Here is a 20,850-nt window from a genome sequence, read left to right on the forward strand (position 1 = left end):
ATGAGGGGCATGATCCAACATCACATCAAAGCTTAAGCTTGTTTGCTGGTCTGATGGAAGACTGGGTCTAAAGATGCCCTTCTAACATGCTGAAAGTGTCTTCGATTCATAGGAAGGTAATTTTACACTCCATTCTCTAGCAATCAGTGAGAAAAATTAATTTCACTAATGTTCCCCTGCTTGCACAACCTGTTGCACAAGAGGAAGCATGAAAACATCAGTGAAATGCACATATGTCAGTGCTGCATAAATTCTTGGGCAATTATTTTCCTTCTACTCAAAGTTCTTTGGACCAAACACGTCGTATCCAATTATTGACAGATTTGAAGAGTGTGTGCATACATGTATGCATGTGCGAGAGACAGACAGACAGATGGACAAGAGATAACATGTTTAAACCAACCAGTGCAGGACGTTTAATCAGACTGGGTATGGGACTCATGCTTTCACAAGCATCCTCTTCCACATAAAATATAAAACCGATGAATTTGTTTTTCATGCTAGAGATTTATCACAACGTGATAAGGACAGTGCATGAGAACAGCAGCCACAATCCTGCCCTGAGGCCACAGGTGCCCTGGCGCCCTCTAGCAGAATCAGTTGGCAGGAAGTGACATATCCTGTGAGGTAGGAGGAAAGGGTGAATGTGCTATCATGCACAACGGGGGGGAAAGGAAGCAGAGGGAAGGGATGGGAATACGTTAGCAGCTATGAAAGACTAACATGGATGCTCTAAACCAACTCCTGTTTTGGCTGTAGGGAAAGTTGCACCTGAGCCAGTGTTTTATGGTCCTTCTCCAAGGGCTGCATCAGGCATAGGCAAACTCGGCCCTCCAGATGTTCTGAGACTACAACTCCCACGATCCCTAGCTAACAGGACCAGTGGTCAGGGATGATGGGAACTGTAGCCCCAAAACATCTGGAGGGCTGAGTTTTCCTATGCCTGGGCTACATGGAGGAACAGCAGTGGGAAATCATTAAGGTGCAGTACTGCTGGTTCAGGTGTGTGGTAGACTGCCATCCATGCACAATAGCAACAAGGCTGAAATACATTTCAAATTCCCAAGCAGCAGAATTAGTTTTCTCTTGGGGCACATCTTTCTCTCTTTTTTAGGATTGCATCCATGAATAATAATAATAATAATAATAATAATAATAATAATAATAACAACAACAACAACAACAACAACAACAGGAGGAGGAGAAAGAAAGAAAGAAAGAAAGAAACAAGACTGTTAGGTATCAGCACCAGTTTTTTGAGAATCTTGATGAACATGCTCCAAGGATTTTTTTCCCTCTTAAATCCCTGCTAAAAACCAAACTTAAACATAAGCAAGATAGGTGTAGAATTGCAGCCAATACATAAAGCCAGACATGGACAATCAGCCATCAAATACACAGAGGAACGAACACTAGCTTTAAAAAGCCATAAAACACACAAAACTCTTTCAAAGTTCTAAACAGCACAACAATACCAAAAAAAGCATGGGTTCAAATGCTGGTTTTGATGCTCACCAATACGGACATTAAAATAAACGGAAAGCAATGGGTTTCACAGTGAAATCGCCACTGTGTCAGTGCAGAACTCTAGGTGTTTTACACATACTGTTAACTATAGGAAATAATTTCTCACAGGTTTTAATTTTTTAAAAAATATCAAAGTACACCTAGGTTAGCATCACCATCTAGCAGGCTCCAATAGCTAGAGCTGAAGCAAAACTATTTAGTTTTTGTTGTGTCGAAAAATGCACACCTTTTCATTTACGTAAAGCACTTTGAGGGTGCTGGGTTTTTTTGAAACAAGCAAGTGGTGTAGAAATGTTATTAAATAAATAAATTTTCACCGCCTTGCAATAATATTTGCTTAGTAAGTTGAATTGCCTTTATTTGATGGTATTCCCAATTACCCTCGCTGATGTCATCACATAGCTAAGTCTGATTGGCTATAGTATCATGATGTCATCCCAGTCACTATAGGATCGTCCATGTGACTACTCTAATAAGGAAAAACAGCAAAAAACAAAAAAACCCCACCCCCAAAGGTGCATATGCTTGTAATTTAGATTTTATTTTCAGGAGAAGTTTCTTTCTTTTCTTTCTTTCTTTCTTTTTTGTATTCGGGAGAAATTTCAAACCTGGAAAAATCACAACTTTTACCCTCCAAACTTAGAAAAGGGGGAATTTTCAACACAACTATTATACACCACGTCTAATCACTGCAGAAGTAATCTGGATTGTTGCTGGTTTCTAATGAATTCTTCCAGTCACCACTTAGAGGAAGGCTTGTATCTACTTAGAGCTGAATGAAGCAATTCTCTCTTAGCATGACAACTAAGCCATCGGACACATAGATGTTACCTGCTGAACAGAGTCTCTATTTCTCGTGTAAAGGGAAAACTGGATACATTTAGTAGCACAATGAATGAGAACAATGTATACAAATAATTGAAAAGTGGTCCATAATTCATAAACAGTAGAGCTTACGAAAACGCCTACAAGCCGAAGAATCTACAAATCATTTAAACTGACACATCTCCTTTTAGAAATCAGCTTAGTTCCACTGAAGTTAACAAGGCTAGGCAGATTTAATTGCTCATTTTTTTGCTCTTTGCTCTTTGCTTTTTTATTTCTTTTATTTCTTTTCTATTTTTTACTGTTTGTAGGGTACTTTTATTTCTTTTTTTAAACAAGAACAACACGATCATTTCTAGGTGATCTTTTGAGAGAAAGAAATTACCTGCACATTACAAGACTGTGTTAGAAAACAAGTATTTACAAGATCTCAGATTTTGCCTTTTCCTTTACAGATAAAAGAATGGTAACAAAACTCTTACATATTGTCACTGAAAAACACCCTCTATTTATAAGCAAACAAATTTTTATCAATAGGAAAGTTATCCACAAGGTAGCCAATTTTCTCTAAGCCACCCAAAATATCCCTTCAGTTGCGATTCAATTGCTTAAATCCTCATTCTGAAGCCACCGGAAAATTAAAAATATGTAATTGTTCTCTCCTTGTCCCTTCCCCCACAAGGTGAAAAAGGGTGGACAAATTGAATTTAAAGACCTTAATTCATTAAATATAAATTACTTTTTTCCAGTCAGATAAGCTAGCTGCTCAAGTGATGTACAACCATCACTTAAAGGCAGAGAAAAATGAATTAAAACTAATCATTAGTTGCAAATAAAGGTTGCTAAATGAAGCTTGTTTTCAAATTGAGAAAGTGAATGAATGTGCAGATTAGAAGAGGCATGTAACAACGAGAGAGCAAGTTAGTTTAAAGAAAAAGAAAAAGAAAAAGGCCAAGTAGATAGAAACGGAGGTGAGAATACCTTCATTTACTAAGAAACAGGTATGTAAAGGAGCAGGGTCAGAGCCAGAGAGATCAGCTTCAGTGCTAGCAGAAACAGCAGGAGCAACTTGAGCAGGAAAGAAGAAATAAAGAGGAAAATGAAGACAGACGTTTCAGAAAACGGTTCGTATTACTAAAGAATGGGGAAAGGGGGAGAACCATAACTCTCTGGGACTATATTAGCAATTACTATACAAGAACCCTTCAAGAAGCGTTCTAGTGAGAGAGAAACAAGTCAATTATAGAACACAGGGTGAGACTTTGGTTACTTGGGCTGTACACCAAGAAATGCTAAATCAAGAAACTTGCATCAATCCCATTTTAAACAGCAGAGTGAGCGCGTTAGGTAGGGAAATCCTGGTCACAGTTATACAGTTACACGTACTAACAGAAAGTCCACATTATGACAAGCAATATTGCGGCTTAAAATCACAAGTAATTATAAACTCAAAGAACCAGGATATAAATTATCATCCACATCACAACTGCACGAATAAAGCTTTACAGTTAAGACAAGTCTAATTTTGGATGTTTTGACCTTTGCAGATTGTTTTAAGGCCCGGCCGAATAAAACACCTTGAAAACTAATCTCTTTAGTACCCACACTAAGATTGATTTAGTGCGGATTGTCAACTTCTTTCAGTGAGGAAGCCACTTAAAAAAGTTAATTGCTCAGAATAGTTTTTGCCAAATTAAAATTTCTGCCGTTTTACGATGGCCGTTTTGTGAATTGTGGTGGGGTTCTTATTTTTTTTAATGTGAAGGCAGTCCAAAGGCAGCCATAAACTTTATAGTTTTGCTAATGCTCCATGAATCAAATTATCATATGAAAGGACAGGCAGACCTTATGGCACACACCATTCTACAACCAGAGGTCAATGTTAAGATTTAGAGGTCACTGGCTGACACTTCCTTCTCACAGAGAATTACCATATGTCATGCACAAGCATCTTCAAATTAATCCCTCTCCTTTATTCCATTGCAGAACAACAATGAGCTCAGGCTCCAGAACAGATTAAGCATTGTTTCCTGAATTGTATGTTTGGTTTTCATGCAGTGAACTTCTTTTGTCACTCTAAGACATCTGCATCAAAATTACTTCTTCTATGATTTCCACGCGAATGCATCACGATGGCACGCGCAACGCTGTAAACCAGCTAGCATGTATTACGTGTGAATTAAAAAATAATAATAACAGACAACCAGGATTGGGAAAGATCTTGAACTGATAAAGGCACAAGCTTTCCAAAAATACACCCAGACTCCAATTGTCAGAGTTTACTGTTCGATATTTAAGCTTCACTCCTTTGTGATGAGGGTGGGAGAAAGAGAACAGTCTCTCTGGCTGTCATTGTTTATATCAATCAGTGTAACTGAAAGTAACAACAGCTGGCTTGGTAGGCCAGCAGAACTGGGCGTTCGAGCAATCTGATAAAATACGCTGCATGAATTGATTGTGCTCAGCCCCTGTCCATTGCATGTTAGCTGCGCTGCAATTAAGAAAGTTAAACTCACAGAAATGCACAACATGTCACAGGCACCAAGTCGAGCGATAGAAGGTTGATGAGAAAAAACTACAATGTGATAGCTAGGAGAAAGGTGGAACAAAAATCTAACGATTCCATGAATAAAAATCTTCTGGCTGTTACTGTTTATGATAAACTTTCCCCCATTTATTATCAGGGCAGAAGTAAGCAAATAACTGTAGATCTGATAGCATTAACTATAAATATGACAACAGCATTATGAACCACATTAACAGATGACTGATGAGGATGGTAATACCTGAAGGAGTGTCTCCACCCCCATCGTTCAGCCCAGACACTGAGGTCCAGTGCCGAGGGCCTTCTGGTGGTTCCCTTGCTGCGAGAAGTGAGGTTACAGGGCACCGGGCAGAGGGCCTTCTCGGTAGTGGCACCCACCCTGTGGAACGCCCTCCCATCAAATGTCAAGGAAATAAACAACTATCTGACTTTTAGAAGACATCTGAAGGCAGCCCTGTTTAGGAAAGTTTTTTATGTTTGAAGTTTTATTCTGTTTTTAATGTTCTGTTGAAAGCCGCCCAGAGTGGCTGGGAAAACCCAGCCAGATGGGCGGGGTAGAAATGATATTTTATTTTATTTTATTTATTTTTATTGAAAGGCCTCCCAGTGCACCATGGTTTAGATGACACTACATTGTGAACATTAAAAAAACAAAAACATAAATAACATGCAACCTCACATTAGTGGACTTCTGCTTGCCTGACGTAACTCTTCTTCCCTGTTCCCTGTGCCATCCCCAAATCTGCTCTGGAGGGGCTGAGGGGAGGAGCAAGGGAAGGGGAAGTTTCACCATACCAGAAGAAGCCCTTTTTGCTGACTAGCAGCTACCAGTGCATGTCAGCCATAATGATTTACACACTTTACTGCACAGAAAAGTCAAACTTCATCATAGCATCACATACAGTGAGATACTGAAATATTTGCTTTCACATCCGTTCATTGCCCATTAAAAGCAAGACTGAAAGCTTTCATTCACTTGATTGCTCAGCTACTAAATGTGGCTTTAAAGGAGGCAAAAGTTTTATTCACTTAATGAAATTTTATCTCTCTACTAAATTTAAAAAAAGGAAAAGAAACACTGAGGGGGAATTCATGAACACTTCTTTGGGTTACTCTACAGACTTCCAGGGGGATTTGTATTCAATTTCTAACTTTCTTCTCTCGCAAATCATTCACAACCAAGCTACATTCCGGCGGGGGGGGGGGGGTTATCTAATAATTGTATGTATGTATATATGTACGTACATATGTATTTCCCAGCCACTCTGGGCAGTTTCCAACACATATAAAATCATCAAACATTAAAATCCTCTTCCTGATACGGGGCTGCCTTCAGATGCCTTCTAAAAGTTGTATAGTCATTTACCTCCTTGACTTCCAATGGGGACATCTACACTTGAGTTCAACATAAAGCAATGTGCTTGATTTATCATGTTTTAAGTATAGGGGCCATGAGAAGAGGATCAGATGCTAGGCAGGAGATCCCTCTGTCTTAGGTACAGCGCTATTAAGACATATAGGAAGCGCAGGGTGCTTTTCTTAACGGATTAACTACCTTCAAGAAATCAACACATTTTAATAAGTGTAATGATCTACTCATCAGGGAAGAAAAGTTTACTAGAGGAAGTTCTAGAAATTACGCACAGTTGCAGCCCCAGTTCTGCCGTGTTGCCCTTTGGTTAAGCCAAAGTCGTGGGACTACAAAAGGCTTCCACTGCAAGAGTCATGTAGAAGACCGTGGGATCCAGTTAGGAAAACAAATTTATATTGCACTGTTAAACAAGACCATGTGCAGAACAAAGAGAGAGTAACAAAGGTGTTACAGAAAGGTGATACCCTTTTTTGCCCAGATGTCAATGGACACACGTTTCCTTTTCCAGAAAGAAAATAAGGAGAATGTGGAATCTGATTTCTGCTTGCACAACAGAACTTTATTCCCCTCTCCTTTCCCATGTGTCCTCTAAATATGTCTTAGGGGTTCCCCCAACCCTTTGGAGCAGCTTTGTGGAGAAGGTGAGGCACACATGAGGAGAGGAGAGGTCAAGGAAGTCCCACTGTGCAAGCAGACATCCTTGCACTGATGGGATGTGGCAGCTGAATACTGCCCCCAAGAGCCCAGATATTATTTGAGCCATGCCCTTTCGTGGGCTCCCTTGAGTCACACGCAGGTTAATCTATCCACCTCTGAATACCAGAGATATACAGGATCAGTAATGCCAAGCATTAAAGAGAGTGGAGTCAAACAGAGTGGATCTAGAGATTCCCTCCCTCAGAACAACTGCCGGGATTAACCTGAGTTGTAATTATGCTGATCCGTCAGTTTAGGAACAGATTGCAAAACTGGACTGCAAGGCTCATGGCAACTGCAGGTTTCATATCAGCCCCTGGTGATGAACTGCCAGCAGATGAATTCAGGGTGAGTTCAAAGAATGGTGGATCAGATACATATGACCACCACCTTAACCTCCAGCAAGGTGCTTGGCTGTCAGCACGGGGTACCTGAAAAATGTTGCTGCTATGAACTCAAAAGATCATATGCACACAGGAACCTTCAGTTTCATAAAACACCTGCAATTATCAGACCATCCTTTGCAATTATCAGACATTTCAGCTTAATTTAATCACTCAGAAAAAAAGAGAGAAAAGAACGTATCATTAAGACAATTCCACAGTCTGAGTGATATCTCCATTATCTCAAGGGCCTAGAGGTTACCTTGTTTAATCAGCCCCTGAGCTGTCGGACTGGCAACTGGAGCAGGAGTCTTCACTCTAGCAAGCTCGGGAGTCCCTGGTCTAGGAGGTCTACAAATTAAAAAAAAATCAAGAATTGGGTATGTAAAATCAGAAAATATTGGACACCATACAATATTTGGGCTTGGTGCCACTTAAGAATAGCTTAAGAATGGGTTGCATCTTCTGTTAAACATGCACAGATCTCGGTACCCTTTTTACCCAATTCATCATCATTGTCTTTCTCAGCCTCTCTTCTATCAATACCCCAGATATCCTCCATCCCTTTTATTTTCTGGAAATTATAGTTCCCTTCTTTCCTTCCAATGGCTGGTTTAGTATCTTCTGCGGATATGGTGGTCAAGGAAGATAGAAAGGCTTACCTCAATTCTCATATAAACTTATTCTTAGCTTCTATTTTATCCATGAAGTTTTATTTTTAAAACCAGACAAATAGTTGTCAAGTGCTGTAACCTGCACTGAGTCTAGACAGCGGCAACAACAAACCAAACATCATTTTATGAACCACCTCCTTAACAACATAACTTTCACCTATTTGAAATGTAATAAAACATTTTAATCATTTGACGGAAACCTCACCAAAATGGTGTCCAGGTACAAATACCTAGAACTTCACTACTTTCAGCCAAGTTGGAATAACAATACAGGATATAAGAAAGAATAGGAAAAGCAATCTGGCTCTGGGTTTATGTAGGCCAAGGCTTCCCAGACTTGGGTTTCCAGCTGTTTTTGGACTACAACTCCCATCATCCCTAGCTAGCAGGACCAGTGGTCAGGGGTGATGGGAATTGCAGACCAAAAACAGCTGGAGACCCAAATCTGGGAAACCCTGATCTAGGGTGAAATTCAACAAAACAATGATCTAGCAATAAAGAATGCACAACTGTGTACTAAAGAAAGGTGTTTCGGAGCGAGACAGCAAAGGATGAAAGAGGTAAATTAAATAGGTTTGTTTATTTTTTTCTACAGGTACCTGACTGGTCCCTTCTTCATATGATCACCAATGAATGTTGCGTTCGTCATGCTCATCAAGGTGTTAGCCAAGGAGATAATGGAGAGGAGGTGCTGAGTAGTTACTGCGCGTGATATGCCGTATGTTCCTCTGATATGTCCCTCCGTGGGAGATACAGACTTCCCTACCTCCACATCAACAGAGGGCATCTTGCCTATGGGCTGATTGTATCCGGGAAGCATCAGCGACATGTGGCCTCCTCTCGAGAGCAAGCCAAAAGAGACGGAGCAGTGTGGTCTCAGCATCCCCAAGCGGTCGCTGCAAAGCTCATCTAGAACACCGTTCAAGCCCCAAGCGTGAAGGCATGACATAAACAACTTGGCTGTGTCCATGGTTAGATTGTATTCTAAGAGGGTTAAGGGCTTAGATTTGCTGGACCGGTACTCGGGATCGCTGTCTTCTCTCCTCTGCCTGGCTTCTTCGTCGTCCTCGTCCTCATCAAGGAGATGTTCTTTTATGTTCTCTTTGATTGTTTCTTTGACCTGCTGGAACAGGACCGCTGCTCGTTTGCCAGCCAGGAAGGAGCTCCCTTTGTCAGAACTACCAGATGCTTTCTGCAAATTCTCTGGGGAAATAAGGGCTGTATTAGGCCTGGAGGCTTCTTCAGTTAGCAGTTGAATAATCAGAGCTTCTACATCAAAGAAGAGCACATGGACATCTGGGTCTGTTAAGTTAGTCTTCAGGGCCTGAACCATCAGAGAGTTGTGAGAGTACTTAGGCAAATTTCCCTGCAATAAAACATGCAATAGTTATTTCTCTGGCTTGTGCAGTACTCTGCAAAGAGTTTGCGCAAAACATAACCTGGGTATCTTGGATAGGAGAAGAGTTGTGGCATTTGAAAGCAAGCAAACAACAAACTTGAAATGTGAATGATTTAAGATTACTATATGATTCCTTTAAAAAAAGTATAATTAAATGCGAAACACTCCGAAACAATATGTATAACATATTTTTGAAAAAGATGCTGAGCAGTTAATTGTATTCTCCCATGCTTTTTTAAAAAAAAATTAGGAACCAGCACGCATCTGTTGGGTTATCCACGTGGTTTTATGTGATGGTAGCACTTGTACAAACTGTGTCCAAGTCTATCAAGGATCCCAAGGGAAGGGATAAATTAATTCATCCAAGAGAAACAGATACGTGTATGAAAAAGATAAAGGCGCGGACAGTTCCCCACCTTTTTTGGACAGGTGTTGATACACAGGTGTTTGCAGGACTCCCTTTGCAGAAATAAAACATTGAAAAGCATTGTCTCCCACAGAGCCAATCTACAATGGGAAGTCTAAAGAAGACTTACAGCACATTCCCATATACAGTGATACCTCGGGTTACATACGCTTCAGGTTACACACTCCACTAAACCAGAAATAGTGCTTCAGTTTGAGAACTTTGCTTCAGGATAAGAACAGAAATCGGGTTCCGGTGGCGCAGCAGCAGCAGGAGGCCCCATTAGCTAAAGTGGTGCTTAAGGTTAAGAAGAGTTTCAGGTTAAGTACGGACCTCCAGAACGAATTAAGTACTTAACCTGAGGTACCACTGTATGTCCAATCAGAAGTCGAGGCCCCATTGAGCTCACAGGTAAAGTGTGAAATCAGATTATAACCGTAACAAGGTTTCTCCTTCTTCCCCACTTTGGAATGCAAGATCACAAGGCAGTTGTTGAATTCATTGTTAAAATTACCAGTGCCTCTTTGAGACAGTAAATAATGAATTAGCACGCACAAACACACGCCTCTTAAATACCCCCAGAGATTTATGTTTGGCACTAAATGGGATACGTAACTCTTTGTTGATTCTGTTCACACATTTTTGAGATCTGCTCCTCTGATGCTCAGTTCAGCCCCTAGAACAATATGCTGTCTTTGGCCATCAACCTGTACCTCTTCAAAGCCTCACCTTGCTAGTCAACAGCATGTGCATCCTTCCTTGGTCTGCCGAGGAAGTGAGGATGATGAAAGCAGACAACACTAGAGTGCAAGCCCCATTCAACTTGTGCCAAATTAGACTGATTTCAATACCAATCCCATTTGCGGTGGCTAAGTAGTGGAGGTCAATTTCAATCTCTGTTTCCACCACCAGGCAAAACACATTGTCAGGCAGAGAAGGGGCTCACACTGTATGGGAAGCCAAGTTGGTCTCCAGTGGTTGGTTGTAGCGGGGAGAAGAACACAATGCATCATCAGATTCTCCTAGCTATATTTTGTTTGATGAATTTCAATGTATCCTGTACAGAAATGTTGTGATGGTCTTTGTCAAGGTTATGATGGAGTCTTGAAAATCCTCTCTGTTCCTGCCCTTCTCAAGCCTTGCCTCATAGGCAGCTGATAGATTATAGCCAAGGGGCCATGTTTAAAATCCAAGCAGGGTAGGAAAGTGTAGAGCTTGACAGTATTTAACGCTTCAACTTCAGCAGTTGTTGGAAGTACAGTGGTACCTCGGGTTACATACCCTTCAGGTTACAGACTCCGCTAACCCAGAAACAGTGCTTCAGGTTAAGAACTTTGCTTCAGGATGAGAACAGAAATCGTGCTCTTGTGGTGCGGCAGCAGTAGGAGGCCCCATTAGCTAAAGTGGTGCTTCAGGTTAAGAACAATTTCAGGTTAAGAACGGACCTCCGGAAAGAATTAAGAATTTAACCCGAGGTACCATTGTATCTGTTCCCAAACCAGCCCCTAGAATTTTCACAAAGCTGTGTTTCTCCAGTCTGCATTCTAGAGCCTCTTCGTTTCCATTCTACGCATTTATTTATACATACATAAGGTAAAGGTAAAGGTAAAGGTACCCCTGCCCGTACGGGCCAGTCTTGACAGACTCTAGGGTTGTGCGCCCATCTCACTTAAGAGGCCGGGGGCCAGCGCTGTCCGGAGACACTTCCAGGTCACATGGCCAGAGTGACAAAGCTGCATCTGGCGAGCCAGCGCAGCACACAGAAACGCCGTTTACCTTCCCGCCAGTAAGCGGTCCCTATTTATCTACTTGCACCTGGGGGTGCTTTCGAACTGCTAGGTTGGCAGGCGCTGGGACCGAGCAACGGGAGCGCACCCCGCCGCGGGGATTCGAACCGCCGACCTTTCGATCGGCAAGCCCTAGGCGCTGAGGCTTTTACCCACAGCGCCACCCGCGTCCCTTATATACATACATACATACATACATACATACCAAAATTTTATCTACAGTGGTACCTTGGTTCTCAAACTTAATCAGTTCTGGAAGTCCATTCTAAAACCAAAGTGTTCCAAAACCAAGGCGCGCTTTCCCACAGAAAGTAATGCAAAATGGATTAATCCATTCCATGCTTTTAAAACAACCCCTAAAACAGCAATTTAACATGAATTTTACTATCTAATGAGACCATTGATCCATTAAATGAAAGCAATAAACAATGTACTGCAGTCACCCAGTACCTGAACTGGGTTCCACACAGTCACAAAAACAAAATAAAAAGAGCCACAAAAACAAAAACGCAAAATAAATAGCAAAAACAAGCAGACCTCAACGTAACACTCAAATCAGAAGCATAACACTCAAAGCAGCTTTGCAGTGTTTGGGTTCCAAGTTGTTTGAGTACCAAGGCGTTTGAGAACCAAGGTACCACTGTACTGAGTGATTTTAGCAAAACCTCTAAGCCGTTTAACAAGAAACCCAATGCTCTGCTCCTGACCTCAGCTGCACATTGCACGGCCAGCTCCTGTTTTCTAACAATTTATCTGCATGCGTACGTTCCTCCTCCATCCCAAACAGTGGGTGTTTCCCCCTCCCTGCATGCATAACTGTTCATGCATGCATCCACCTGCCCCGGCAAGTTCATCACTCACTGCATGTTATCTATTCCTCACGCAAAAGGCTGAAAAGTGCAGCTGTGAAAGTGACAAGTCCCCCTTACACACACACCTCCGCAGGGAGCCTGCCGAAGACTCTTCACAGTAATGGTGAAATTGACAAAAGGCAAAACTCCTACAGAAGGAAAAAAAAATTGAAACCCCCTATAATGAAGGAGCCTCTCTGGCGATAGCGGTGATGGAGAAAGCTCATCAGTTTCACCACTTCGGTTTGCAGCCTTTGCAGGTAATTCTCTGAACTCGAGCAAGATTTCCACAGAACCTGCCAGAAAGATTTCAAAGAGCAGCAGTGAAACTGACAATCTTGGAAGCTCAAGGCTGCAGAGGTGAAACTGACAAGAGGCTTCAACCCTCTTGTCAATTTCCCCTTTCACCTCCTCGCAGTGAAGGGACTTCTGGGAACTCGCCGCAGAGGCGAAGGGGTGCTTGTCAGCTATACCGCTCTTCTCTGCAAACTACACAAATCTAAGAGCTTGTAACAAGCCGTTGAGCGTCTCATCACATCTGTTTTCATTTTTATTTATTTTACACGCAGCAAAGACAAGTTTACGCACCAAATCCAGCCACCAGTTTCTGTTTCTTAAGAGAAGTTTAAGTAGATAAGATTTAATTGGATAAAATGACAGTGAGGGTTTAATAAAAGCTGCTTGACAGTGGAACGTATTCCCTCGGGAGGTTATGGACTCTCCTTCCTTGGAGGTTCCCAAGCAGAGCTTGGATGGCTGTCAGTCATGGATGCTTTAGCTGAGGTTCCTGCATTGCAGAGGGCTGGACTAGATGACCCTCGGGGTCCCTTCCAACTCTACAATTCTGCGATTCTATGAATATACCATAAGAAAGCCCTGTTGGATCAGATCAAATGCCCATCTACCAGTTCTCACAGTGACCAACCTTAATGGCTCCCTCAACTTTGCAAAGGAGAACTGCCATTGGCAAACCTTACCATGATCTGGGCCATCAATGGCAAGTATACCATCCCATTTCATCCAAAATTGGGAAACTGTGATTTTGATTGTTTTAAAATTATTTGTATGAAATTTCTGAAATACAGGCAACTCCTGTTTTAGGTAAGACCAATATCTGTGTGATCGTGCGCACACACAGCGCCAAACCCAGAAGTGACTTGGAAACATAATAAAATATGTCACTAAAAGGGTGGGGGCAGGGATGGGGCAGGGGTGTTTCAATTACACGCAATTTCACACAAGCGCACAATGACCCGGGACACAACCCTCATGCAATGTGAGGGATGCCTGCATAATGTTTGACAAACTATGATTAACGATTTTTGAACAAGACGGTATATGAAGCTAGAGTCTGGAGTTGGATTCATATTCTTTATTAAAATTTTTATTATTTTTATTATTATATTTGTATACCGCCCTTCATCCACAGACCTCAGAGCAGTTCCAAAGCAGTTAGCTAGTTCTGAGTCATACAAAATGGGAGGGTATAGTTGACTCTGTGTGTGTGTGTGTGTGTTCACATAGCTCATACACAGGTCAGCTTATCAAGGCAAGACGCAATAATCTGAAACATTGATAAGAACCTCTTTCTTAAAGTTCTACTTCTTTAGTTTAATTATCCTAAATACAGAAGGAATTAAAGCAAGATGGAAGGCATGAATGGCTTAAGAAGCTTCTTTTCTCTTAAAAATGTTCATCCATACAACAATATTATTTGTACCTGTAGCAAACCAGCTCTAATACGTTTAAAGGCAAAGTGCACATACACATTCTCTGCCATTTGAATTTGTTACCCTATTAAAATCATTTTGACACAAGGAAGCAAACTGGAATGCTAGAATTGGAAATATGATGGATTAGCCGGTAATTTGGTAGCAATTCTAGTACTGGTCAGTTTCACATGTGTGGACTCCCTGATTTTAAACAGAGATAAAATCTATATAAAACTGGGGGATTGCAAAAACACAGAACTGCCCTATTTTATGAATACCAACCATAAAATCCATGGGGGAAAATATGGCTCTTAACAAAAAGTGGATCTCTGATGCCCTCTGCTGTCCTACTGTCAAACCTGATTAGAAAGCAAGGCAACCCTTTGTTCAGAAGAATACTACAGAACGTCTCAGTATAATTTCATAAATGGGCAACATAGTTCTAAAATGTTTGTACCAAAATGCAATCACTACATCAGGTTATCATGAGCCTTTGCCCTTTGTTTGATAAAGTTAATATGTGTAGGAATTAGTATCACTACAGAAGATATCTATTAATTATTATCTTTTTTAATCTCTGTGGAAATGTCACCATGAAGCTAAATATTAGTATACATTCTTATTTGGGTATAGGAGACTGCTGGGGCTATTGTACATTGTGTGAAAAGGAAAAGGGAAATTCTTCCATCAAAACAAAGACAAATGCAAAATAAATGGATGTATGCATGTCCATGCACTTGTTCATTGTGAACACAAAGCACCAAAATCTTTCCCTGGGAAGCCTGATCCCTTGTGTCTATGAGATTTCTCCAGATATTGGCATAAACTATCAGGCCTACCTTCTTAACACTCAAGGACTACAACTTTTTATTAATAAATAAATAAAAAATCCAAAGCAGAGAAACCAAGAATAGGAATGCTGCACTCAATCCTACCAATCAGGGGAAATTCACAGGACCTCTGTCCAATTCTACCAGCCCTCACTGGATTCTGTGACCTTGCATTAGTCTAGCAGAGTAAGTAGGAAAGTGCTAGCACTGATTTCATTTTTTTGAAAAAGGATAAGCCATGCTTTCATTGTTACTGGGCCAGTATACATGTAATGGCCCAATAACAATGAAATAATAATAATAATATAATAATAATTTATTATTTGTACCCCGCCCATCTGGCTGGGTTTCCCCAGCCACTCTGGGCGGCTTCCAACAAAGATGAAAGATACATTAAAATGTCACATATTAAAAACTTCCCTGAACAGGGCTGCCTTCAGATGTCTTCTGAATGTCAGGTAGATGTTTATCGCTTTGACATCTGATGGGAGGGCGTTCCACAGGGCGGGCGCCACTACCGAGAAGGCCCTCTGCCTGGTTCCCTGTAACTTGGCCTCTCGCAGTGAGGGAACCGCCAGAAGGCCCTCAGAGCTGGACCTCAGTGTCCGGGCAGAAAGCATGGCTTATCCTTTTTTAAAAAAAATATATGATAGTACGCGGGTGGCACTGTGGTCTAAACCACTGAGCCTCTTGGGCTTGCCGATCAGAAGGTTGGCAGTTCGAATCTCCGCGACGGAGTGAGCTCCCGTTGCTCGGTCCCAGCTCCTGCCAACCTAGTAGTTCGAAAGCACGCCCAAAAGTGCAAGTAGATAAACAGGTACCGGTTTGGCGGGAAGGTAAACGGTGTTTCCGTGCGCTGCTCTGGTTCGCCATAAGTGACTTAGTCATGGTGGCCACATGACCCGGAAAAACTGTCTGTGGACAAACGCCAGCTCCCTCGGCCAGTAAAGCAAGATGAGCACCGCAACCCCCGAGTCGTCTGCGACTGGACTTAACTGTCAGGGGTCCTTTACCTTTGCCTTTTTTTATACATGTAATAATTTTAAAACTCACAATGCAATATGAAAAAACAAAAGCAACTAAAAACGCAGTAATTTTAAGTGCTTCTGCAGATCAAAAGGTTTTAACCCAGTGCTGAAAGGAATGTAGTGTTGTCACAGAGCATTCCAAGTTGCACATTCCAAAGTTGGTGTGCCACCACAGAGAAGGCCCTCTGTTTGGTACGTGCGAAGTGTCAATAGATGAATCATGGAGAAGGGTTGCCTCTGATAATCTTAACGCTGAGGAAGATCAATATGGGAGACGACACTCCTTCATGTATCTAGACCTCAAGCCATTTAGGCTTAAAAGGTAAGCATCAACACCATAATGTGGTCATAGGCAGAACTGACGTACTGTGGTTCCGTCTGAATAAACCAGTTCAGGTTCTGGGCTAGTTGAAGTTTCTGAACAGTTTTCAAGGGCAGTCCTGAACAGAATGCATTACAGCTTGAATTTTCAGTTTAGCAAAAAAAGGTACTGGCTTTGGGGAGGGAAAATATCTATTGTTAGTAAAAATTCAAGACGGAACTACAATAAACAGCCAGGAGACATTGGAATGCAGGATAATAAACAAGGGTAGAGGGGTGCGGGGAATGAGACAGGGAATTTGCTTGGTGCATTCTAAAGCATATAAAACTTCCTATAATACTTTAAAACAAGTAACTTTTTTATCTTAATATATAATCTACAAGCTGCCTTACTAATAAAAGGCTTGCCTACGGCAGCATATCAAATCACTTTTCAGTTTTATCTTCTCATCTTCTGTATTTTTACTCTCTCGTGTTAGGAAACCTTATTTAGAACACTGTAAAGATTTTGCCTGGGATTTTAACTTTTGGAGTTGCATGACATTGTGCCATGAAGTCAATTTCCCACAAATATATATATATATAATTTGTAATATTTATGAACAATTTTCTCACTTTAAAATTGCCCATAAAACTAGCTATTAGGATCCTCCATCTACTCCCATCTACAACTGCTCCTTTACTGTAGCCAAAAGCCAAAGCCATTAAGGGAAGTTCCTCTTGCCCAATTCCACCCCCCCCCCCCAAGAGATGGGAAATTTCTACACCACAGTAGCGAGACAAATCCCCCACTGAAAGGAAAGTGGCAAGGCTGATCCCTAGTGGCTCACTTGGAATGCATTTTTCATGAAGCTGTGATCCCTACATGCAAACCTCCTTCTGCAATTGTTTTCCTTGTGAACTAAGGAACAATAACAGTTGCAAAGCCATATGTAGGACTCACTCTCGGATCCTGGCTTCAATCGCTATCACAAAGTACTTCTCAAAAGGGACACAGATGCAGCTGGAATATCACTTTCCATACTTGAAAGTTTTCACATTACAGAAAGGGAGAAAAAACCCAGAAAAAACCATATATCAAGTAAAACACTTTAACCACAGGGTGGTAGTGGGAAGACAGACTGGGTTTGAAAGCACCTAGTACATAATTTAGAGGCCCATGCTTACAGCATCAACCGTTTCAGCGTAGAAACATTAAGTATTGCCATATGTCCTCTTTTTCCAGGACACACCCTCTTTTTACAGTGATACCTCTGGATGCGAACGGAATCCGTTCCAGAGCCCCGTTCGCATCCTAAAGCAAATGCAATCTGCATCCGCGTGTCTGCGCGGGTCGCGATTTGCCGCTTCCGCGCATGCGCGTGACGTCATTTTGAGCGTCTGCGCATGCACGAGTGGTGAAACCCAGAAGTGATGCACTCCATTACTTCTGGGTCGTCGCAGAGCGCAACCCGAAAAGGCTTAACCTGAAGCAACTTCAACCCAAGGTATGACTGTAATTGGTTGAGTCGTCATAGTGATCCACACTTAAAAGTAGAAGTCGGCAAATGTGTCCTCTTTTTTGCTCTTCAAAATACAGCAACCCTAAAACACGAGCTGAGTACTGAACTCTCTAACTTCTCAAAACCTTAGTAGAAGTTTTTCATTTCACCATTTCCAGGATACTCCAAATCTTTAATCCATCAGACAAGAATGTTCGGTTATCGCCTGTTTACTAGTCATTTCAGTGCTTGGTGTAACTGTCAAGTTAACAATTGATGCTGGATACACTTTTCGTACTGCATTTTAAAAAATTGTTTTGCTGCTTCTTTTACTGCTTTTATGGTTTCTTTCCTGTTAGAAGCCGCCTTGAGCCTTGGAAAGCAAGGTACAAAAGATGGAGCCAAACAAAAGTGAGAACATGCAGGCTGCTGGAGAAGAATTCACATGGGCTAAGCCAAAGTTTGGACAAGTATGCTATCTCTACCCAGACTCATGGTTAATCTCTCTCTCCACTAACCACAAGCATAGCCAAAGACGGTGTAGGCAACACTGGATCAATGGTCTGACTGAGTATATGGCAGCCTCCTTTGTTCCTACAAAACATTCCTCCACACACATCCAGATAGGGATTTATGACTGCTACCATGCACAGAGGGCTATGTGCCCCTTCATTTCATCCCACATAAATGAATGGCAACCAGTGATGCTGTTATCGGTGGAGCTCTGGGCAGACGTTCAGAGCCCCACAACCACCTCAGGCCACTTTTCAAATCTCCTCCTCAGAGCTGCAGCTGGGCGAGGAGTCTGGCCATGGCAGCCGGCCACCACACATTCCGATACTGCAAAGGAAGCACAAGCCAAGGACAAGGAGGTCAGCAAGCCCAGATGGTCCCAGGCCAATTCTGTCTCCTCTTCAGTCACTTCACCCGAAGCCAAAGGCGAATGATGTGGCTGGGATGCTGCCGAGTCCTTTGTGACCACCATCTTATGGATTCCTTGCAATACACAGGGCCTCCCTCAACACACAACCTGACCTGACAGCAGGCATTTTGCTAGCATGTGTATTAACAAGACACAACCAAAGCTTACTTTGTCAGCTGAATCGGAGGCCAGGAGGTTTGTGGCCAGAGTCTGGAGCTTCTGATGGGCCATGTTTTTCAGTGCCGCAAGGCTACGTCGAGTCATGGCCTGCTTTAAGTTGACAGCGGGATGGCTGAGGGAATCGACTGCGGCAGGCACAGCCTCGTCACAGGCATTCAGGATCTCCACGGCGGTTATTCCCATAACGCAGCGATCAAGAGCACCTTAAGAAGATAGAAAGGGGCGAGGGGCGAACTGGCTGTAGTTAAAGTGCATTCAAAACATTACAAAGGTATATTGAAGTTAATGGAATAGGAGCAGCTCGGCCGTCCTGAGCCAAAACTTCACAAGAGAAGGAAAGTTAGAGTAGTTTGGCTCAGTATGGGCTAGATGTTCAGCAATGCACTTCCCATGATTTTCTTGCAAGGCAGCATACTTTGTAAACTACACTATGAAGAATGAGCTCTAGGCAACTTTTTTTTAAATAATATTTATTACTTTTCCAACCATTTAAACACTACAAAAAAAAAAAAGAACAATACAATACAATACAAAAACACTACATAACACTAACACATTAAACTAACGAAACAGAACAAAAACAAACAAAAACAGTTTAAAACACCTCAAACATTTTCAATATCTTATCTTTCATTCACTTATTTCAACGACCTCCTCACACCTCCCTTTTTGTATTCCTGTTAATTGTTTCAGCAATTCCTTTCCATCTTCCTCTGTTTTCTATCCTATAATTATCTCAACACATTCTAGCCTTATTTTTTCCTTTAATATTCTATTAATCTATTTATACTTAATTCCTTATAACATTTCTAGGCAATTTTGTGCTTGCTCAAAACTCTTGAGTTAGTGTTACAATTCCTTCAGAGCCAATTTTGGAGGGCACCAGGGCAAACTGGGGAGCAGAGGAGGAAGTCCCATTGCATAAGGAGAAGCCCTTGTACAGGGGCTTTGGGTGACAGAACTCATAAGCTGAAACCTATCCAAAGTTACAAACGATTTATCTTCTATAATAAAAGCAGAAAGGCAACAAAATGGGACAAGTCAGCCATTTCCCCTTTTATCATGCATTTCATAGCCAAATAACCCCTAATTCACTGCAGCTTTGCATATATGTTTCCCGAAGTAGATTTATTTGGCAGGATAATGCGAAAGTAATAACCTTTCCAAAATTTAAAATTGGATGGAGCTGCTGAGCTACCTTCTACATTGCTAAAGGGTACACCTGAAATTATTAAGTCCCTGTTTACACGGTTTCTCTTACCAGTATCCATCTGCCAGACATACACAGAGCCATCGGAACAGCCCACAACTAGGTAGTCATCTGATGGTCTCCACTTTATGACTTGAATAGGAAAGAGGTGCCGGGAAGCTAACATGATACACTTTTTCTCCCGTAAGCTCAGAAGTCCTACTGAGTGGTCACTGGCAACAGAGCAAACACAATGCTGGACTCTCGACTGAAAAGGAGGAAATAATATTTTTCAATTGGCACCGATCTTTTAGTTGCAAATCCATTGGATCTTAAAAACAATGTACTTGTCATTTATTTAGTCAGTAAGCCATCAGATGCAAGAAGCTGGATATCATGGGAACCCCATGAATGTTTGAGCAGGAGAGAGACGCACGTGAATCCCAAATACTGTACAGTTGAAACCCAAACCACCTCTGTTTAAAAGCCATTGCACTGCGCACTGGCTTAAGCCAAAGTGGAAACAGCTGACGAGAAAACAGCAATGTCCGCCATTACAATTCAAGGACGATTCTGTGCTTAGTTCTGACTCACTTTCTAGTGAGCTTTCCAGGAGTCTTTGCCAGGCTGGGGATTGAACCTGGAGACCAACTGAGCTACCGCCCCTGAGTTTCCATCATATGCCCAAGAAGCTCCTATTCTCTTGCTTTGTTTTCAAAATA

At 41.8% G+C, this 20,850-nt stretch overlaps 1 protein-coding gene across 4 annotated transcripts in view; it reads right to left on the minus strand.

Moving 5' to 3' along the window:
- The window catches only part of WDR7 (WD repeat domain 7), a 213,668-nt gene that overhangs the window by 163,865 nt on the left and 28,953 nt on the right, over positions 1-20,850 (minus strand). For 2 of the 4 annotated variants that reach the window (XM_028747879.2, XM_028747878.2), the window contains exons 13-17: positions 20,201-20,396; positions 18,928-19,142; positions 8,622-9,388; positions 7,611-7,699; positions 3,334-3,420 (exon numbers count right to left, since the gene is read on the minus strand). In XM_028747879.2, the coding sequence (XP_028603712.2) occupies positions 3,334-3,420; positions 7,611-7,699; positions 8,622-9,388; positions 18,928-19,142; positions 20,201-20,396 (1,354 nt within the window). The remainder of the gene's footprint in view (positions 1-3,333; positions 3,421-7,610; positions 7,700-8,621; positions 9,389-18,927; positions 19,143-20,200; positions 20,397-20,850) is intronic. The other 2 variants (XM_028747877.2, XM_028747876.2) reach the window with 1 other exon arrangement.

This window comes from Podarcis muralis, chromosome 11 (genome assembly GCF_964188315.1).
Source record: "Podarcis muralis chromosome 11, rPodMur119.hap1.1, whole genome shotgun sequence".
NCBI classification, from domain to species: Eukaryota; Metazoa; Chordata; class Lepidosauria; order Squamata; family Lacertidae; genus Podarcis; species Podarcis muralis.